This window comes from Nelusetta ayraudi, unplaced genomic scaffold, assembly GCF_046127955.1.
Source record: "Nelusetta ayraudi isolate G7.1 ecotype Tasmania unplaced genomic scaffold, CSIRO-AGI_Nayr_v1 ptg000016l, whole genome shotgun sequence".
Lineage (NCBI taxonomy): Eukaryota > Metazoa > Chordata > Actinopteri > Tetraodontiformes > Monacanthidae > Nelusetta > Nelusetta ayraudi.
The window spans coordinates 6,373,824-6,380,169 of record NW_027466066.1 but is presented as its reverse complement, the minus strand read 5'-3'; the positions used below and the strand labels follow the sequence as shown (position 1 = coordinate 6,380,169).

The 6,346-nt window shown below is 47.2% G+C and overlaps 2 protein-coding genes across 2 annotated transcripts in view; one reads left to right on the top strand and one right to left on the bottom strand.

Annotated features, from left to right (window-relative positions):
• The window catches only part of LOC142886954 (immunoglobulin superfamily member 6), a 102,238-nt gene that overhangs the window by 71,617 nt on the left and 24,275 nt on the right, over positions 1 to 6,346 (bottom strand). The window lies entirely within an intron of this gene.
• trap1 (TNF receptor-associated protein 1) lies at positions 196 to 6,322 on the top strand. Its single transcript, XM_076024234.1, has 18 exons — positions 196 to 398; positions 856 to 1,026; positions 1,108 to 1,190; positions 1,289 to 1,429; positions 1,756 to 1,827; positions 1,939 to 2,099; positions 2,176 to 2,285; positions 2,370 to 2,443; positions 2,690 to 2,845; positions 2,926 to 3,046; positions 3,143 to 3,212; positions 3,613 to 3,760; positions 3,851 to 4,036; positions 4,184 to 4,322; positions 4,550 to 4,635; positions 4,719 to 4,864; positions 4,958 to 5,030; positions 5,519 to 6,322. The coding sequence occupies exons 1-18, from the start codon at positions 278 to 280 to the stop codon at positions 5,618 to 5,620; spliced, it is 2,160 nt and encodes a 719-aa protein (XP_075880349.1). The 5' UTR covers positions 196 to 277; the 3' UTR covers positions 5,621 to 6,322.

The window sequence follows — 6,346 nt, the reverse complement described above, 5'->3', positions numbered from 1 at the left end:
TGATTTAAAATGTTCTCATTATGTGGATCTCAAGTACTTTTACACATTTTACATTTGTGTTTGCATAACTAATTAGTCGTTTTAAACACCCAGTAGAGAAATATGTAGTTCTGTATTTCCTCTCGTTTTCGCCTTCTCATTTTCACCAGGCAATGTCAATGACGCCTCTGCCTTACGTCATCATAATGCGCGGGTCCTACGCGTCCTGTTGTCGCCTAGCGTGTGTCCCACGGTCAGACGACCCTGTCCTGCTGTTGCAGCCGCCTGTCTTGTCAACATGTCCCGCTGTCTCGCCTTGGCTCGTTTCGCACTCGGTTCGTCGCAGAGGGCCTACCCGCGAATTGTGTCATGTTCCCGGGGCTTGAGCACCCGGACTGTCCCGTTCTCCGTTAATGGAGGTGAGCGGTCTATTGCTAATAAGGTTAGCCCGGCGTCTACTTGGCAGGCAGGGGAGATGATGTTGATGTAAATTCTGCTGCAGCTCGACATTGAAACCACACCAGCTCCTGAGTTTATTATTCTCGTTCGCTGAATAAAAATATGATAAATGCACGCCTTTTTTTTTTTTTTCTTAGCACAAGAAATACTTATTGCATAACGGTTGCATCATGCGCACTTGAACACCGATCAAGTCATCTTTCAAGAGTTCTTAATTTCCGTTGTCAATTTCTTATTATCTTGTTTATCGTTGTCTAATTCAAGTCGCTTTCTGGAGTTCAGCACAAACTCTGTTGCAGTCGTTTTAAACGTGCAAACTTAGCACTTTCTTGTTGTTCAGCGATGCCTACTGTACATTGCTTGGAGGAGATTGATCTCGCATTGACTGCAGACTGACTCGTCCTTGTGCATCGTCAGATTCCAAGCTGGGGCAGCACCAGAGGTGGAGCAGTGGTCCCAGGTTGTGGAGCTCCCAGCGCTCCTGTCTCGGCCTCATCCAGCAGTCCTACTACAGCACCCAGGAGGCAGAGAAAGAGCCTGAGGAGGAGCCTCTGCACAACATCATCACTGATTCAGAGTCTGTCGAAGGTGACGTCGAAAAAATGCACCACGTATTAACAGATTATTAATCGATCGATGTGACTCATGCTCTCCCTGTGATCACTGCAGGGGACTTTTCCAAACATGAATTTCAGGCTGAGACCAAAAAACTGCTGGACATTGTGGCCAGGTCTCTGTACTCGGAGAAAGAGGTAAAAATGAACCCAAGCTTGGCTCGACATTTTAATTTCCGCACCTCCACTGAACTCCACCGCAAGATGAACTCGTCCTCCCTTCACAATCTTGGCAGGTGTTCATCAGGGAGCTGATATCCAACGGCAGTGATGCCCTCGAGAAACTGCGTCACAAATTGGTCACAGCGGGCGGGGAAACGGCACAGATGGAGATCCATCTGCAGTCGGACGGTGCCATGGGAACCTTTACCATCCAGGTACAGCCATTACCAAACAAGATGTTTGGGGTCCACCTCTTGTTTTTAATTTCGCCAAGAATTTACCCTTGTTGCCACATATGACCTTTGCAATGCTTTTTACTTATTTGACTGCCCGAAAAACTTTGTCATCAGAAGAAGACTAGCAATAACAAAATGCTATCAATGCCATGAAGGAATTGTGCTGATGTGAATTTTGTGTATGGAAGCATCCCTGAACTCAGAGAACAGACAATCTTTGGCAGGTTGAGTTGTTTCTTTGCTCCCTCTGGTGGATAAATGTGGCACAACACGCTATGGCAGACATTTTTTTTATCCTCCCACAGGACACTGGAATGGGAATGAATAAAGAGGAGCTGGTGTCCAACCTTGGAACTATCGCCCGCTCTGGCTCAAAGGTAACTCTGCTACTGTTTCTTTTTGCTCCCCTAATAAGCTGGTTAATTGAAGTTCTCACATGTCTTTGTTAAAGTTCTTCCAACAAATCAGAAACTTCTCCTGTGTTCCAGGCATTCTTGGACGCCCTGCAGAACCAGGCTGAGGCCAGCAGCACCATCATCGGTCAGTTCGGGGTGGGATTTTACTCGGCCTTCATGGTAGCCGACCGCGTCGACGTCTACAGCAAGGCGGCAGAGCCCGGCGCGCCAGGATACAAGTGGTCTTCAGACGGGTAAGAGCAGGATGGAAAGTCTTTTTAAAGAATAACACACAATCCTCTGACTGTCTTTGTCCTCGCTGACCCGCAGCTCCGGAGTGTTTGAGATCGCCGAGGCCAACGGCGTTCAGCAGGGAACCAAGATTGTGCTGCACCTCAAAGACGACTGCAAGGAGTTCTCGTCTGAGGACAGAGTGAAAGGTGCGGGGCTGCTACAGTGGCTGCAGCCTCAACCAACAGCAAAAACAAAGTCTACATTCATTGCATGTGTTGTGTCTCTTGCAGAGGTCGTCACAAAGTACAGCAACTTTGTCAGCTTTCCCATCTTTTTGAACGGACGGAGGCTCAACACCTTGCAGGTGAGATGTCTGTTAGTTGTGAATGTGTCTGAAATGTTTTAGAGACAAATAGATGATAGAGTTGAAGTAGAGCTTTATCAATTACCAATATAATTGTGATAAGTGATCTTCCTTCAGAAGCTAAAAGTGCTTCATGTTTCTCTGCAAGACAAAACTAAAATAGTCTGATAAAATAACAGATAGTTTATTTGTCTGTTTCAGACTGTCATTGGTCTTAATGGTCACCTGACCTCTGTCTCCCAACAGGCCCTGTGGATGATGGAGCCCAAGGAGATCAGCGACTGGCAGCACGAGGAGTTCTACCGTTACGTCGCCCAGACCTTCGACAAGCCTCGCTACACGCTGCACTACCGCGCCGACGCGCCACTCAACATCCGGAGCATCTTTTACGTCCCTGACGCGGTGAGCGGCTGCTTGCCTGTGTGTGTCAGCTCGTGAGCCGCGCTGCATTTTAGCTGAACGCGCCCCCGTGCATCCAACAGAAGCCGACCATGTTCGACGTGAGCCGGGAGATGGGCTCCAGCGTGGCGCTGTACAGCAGGAAGGTCCTGATCCAGACCAAAGCCACCGACATCCTGCCCAAGTGGCTGCGCTTCCTCCGAGGTCGGCGTCCCTCCTAAAGTCTTGTTTGCTTCGTGCACAATTTTACGGTACAAAAAAAACAAGGCGATGAGCTGCTTAGTAATTGTTTCTGCGCAGGTGTGGTGGACAGCGAGGACATCCCGCTCAATCTGAGCAGAGAGCTGCTTCAGGAGAGCGCCCTCATCAGGTACTGTCATTTATCTGAACTTATTTGGTTTAGATAGACAGACAGATAGATAGATAGACAGATAGAACCTTTATTTTCTGTTTCCAGTAAGTAAAAAAACTGAAATTTGTCTTCACAGCTTTAAAAATTAAAAATACACTCAAACACATTCATACAGATAAAAAAGTGCACATTATTTCATTTAATATTATTTAATTCAATACATGCGTGCACGACTCATTTCTGCATTGAACCCCATTCTAACCAGTTTCATGAAATACTGATGCACGAAAACCAGTCTATAAAAGAGCCATCCCGTTTCAATCTGGACTGGCTAAAAATCAGATTTTGGTTGGCAGTCTGAACGAGGCTCAAGCTTCCTAAATCTCCAACACTGATCCTTCCTCACCTGTGGCTGCAGGAAGCTGCGCGACGTCCTGCAGCAGAGAGTGATCCGCTTCCTGCTGGACCAGAGCAAGAAGGACCCAGAGAAGTACAGGGCCTTCTTCGAGGACTTTGGCCTCTTCATGCGGGAGGGCATCGTCACCACGCAGGAGCAGGACGTCAAGGTGGCGTCTTGGCGCTCGTTTTCGCGTATGAACTAAAATCGAACCCGTGAGAGGCGCGCGAGCTCACCCGCCATTTCATGTCCGCCGCAGGAGGACATCGCCAAGCTGCTGAGGTACGAGTCGTCGGCGCTGCCGGCCGGCCAGCATACCAGCCTGATGGAGTATGCGTCACGCATGAAGGCGGGCACGCGTAACATCCACTACCTGTGCGCCCCCAACCGCCACCTGGCAGAGCACTCGCCCTACTATGAGGCCATGAAACAGAAGGACATGGAGGTGAGAAGGCCGGGAATTTAAAGTCAGGGTTCCCTCGGTCCTGGAAAACGTGCAAAAGTCATGGAGGAAATTAGGAATTTTAGTGAAATTACTTTAGGTTTAAGAAAAGTCATGAAATGTTCGTCTCTTGTCTCTCTGTCCACTCAGGTGCTCTTCTGCTACGAGCAGTTCGATGAGCTCACCCTGCTCCACCTGCGCGAGTTCGACAAGAAGAAGCTCATCTCCGTGGAGACGGACATCGTGGTGGACCACTACAAGGAGGAGACGTTCGAGGACAGCAAACCAGGTCTGCAACCCAGTCTGAGACTGTATGACTTTACCAGACTTGGCTACTGTCAGACTAAAATTAAAAATACATTTAAAAGTCGTCAGAAAAAGAATCACGTAAGTAAAGTACAGATACCTGGAAAATCTACTTAAGCGCAGTGACAAAGTTATTTCAAAGCACTTCGTTACTTTGTACCTCTAACTGCTGGCATCTTCAGCTCTGACTGTGACGCTCCGTCTCTGCAGCCTCTGAGCGTCTGACACAGGAGCAGGCTGACGACCTCACGGCCTGGATGAAGAACACCCTGGGTCCCCGCGTCACCAACGTCAAGGTGAGGACCGCCACGGCGCCGCTTCCTCTTTTCACTGGATTCTCTCTGGAGGCTTCCGTCGTGTAACTCTCGGTTCTCTCCAGCTGACTCCTCGCCTGGACACCCACCCGGCCATGATCACCGTGCTGGAGATGGGCGCCGCCCGTCACTTCCTGCGCACGCAGCAGCTGGCCCGCACCCCCGAAGAGAGAGCGCAGATCTTGCAGCCCACACTGGAGATCAACGCAGGGTGAGGGACACTGGGCTTTTTTTTTTTAAGTATATGCATTTGAGAAATTACTTGAATGCTTAAATAATTTCCCTGCACTGTTTCTTGCAATAGACACGATCTGATCAAGAAGTTGTACGTGCTGAAGGACACAAACTCAGAACTTGCTGGGCTGCTTCTGGAGCAGGTACGACTTTATTCGCTGTTTCCAGGATTTGAAGCATTCCAGACTCAAGATCCAGTAGTTATTTTATAATTGTATTTATTTTATGTTCATTATTTTACGTTATTTTCAATTACCTTCACCGACCCACTTTGAATGTTTTGTCTGCCGAGTAGCAAAAATGTTTTTGTTTTGTTTTTTTACTATTTTCTTTTCTGTCCAAACAAATAAAATCACTTCAATGTAAATTTCTTCTTAATAATAAATTAAAAAAAATTATAGAGACTTTAAAGGCCCAGTGTGTTAGAAGATGTAGTTGCAGTTTCAGGCCAACAGAGGAATGTTACAGACACCTGTTTTATTCAGAAAATGTGGAGTATATCAGTGCAAATACACGTAATTCCTTTCTGAATTGGTGACTCGCAGTCATTAGTGTCTGAAAAAGCAACTCGTTGCTTGTCGTGTGTCAGTGCTGTCGTCACAGTTGTTGTCTGTATCCTTGCCTCTCGCAGATCTACGACAACGCCATGATCACAGCCGGCCTGAACGACGACCCCCGGCCAATGATTTCCCGTCTGAACGACCTGTTGACCAAAGCTATGGAGAAACACTGAGAGCCGTCCAAGCGTGAACATTACAGACTCGTGATATTTAGATGACGGTGGCCATGGACACTGACACGCTAACAAAGGTGGAAGATTTCGGCGTCCGGCGACGGCAGCGAGCCGTTGCGTCGTCGGCAGCAATTTCAATCACATTTTTATTCCCCTTCTGGAATACTTCATTCTTGATTGTGAAGAGAGTGGCTTCAGAAGCTCAGGCGGTGTGAAGGTAAAGGAACTGCTCCGGACGCTTGTCTTTAACATGTCCGCGTGTGTGTATGTGTCTTGTTGTTTTCATATTTAAAGGGTGCGTGTCAGACAGTGGTATTGCACCAGCTACAGGCAAAGCCGAAAGACAAAAGAGCACTATTGCAAAGTTGGTCAGTTACAAAAAAAAAAATAAATCAAATCTCTGAAATATTTAAAAAGAGATAACAGCTGAAGACCTTCCATCACAGTTCAGTCAATGGTTGCTTTCGAACCTCGAGGTTAGTTGTTTACCAGACACTGAGAATCTTATTAGAATAAGTAGTGGCATAATTACAACTCTGGAAAATTCTCCTTAATTCAGAAAAACTGCCATACGCATCTGTTCGGGCTACTGTCTAATGAAGCAGTGAACCTGCTTATCGTCTGGTCAAGGAGTCATTTAGCTGTTTGTTTGATGAGCACACAACCGCGGGACTTTTGACAAATAAATGCATACAAATCTCACGGCTCTTGAAAACATGTTTGATT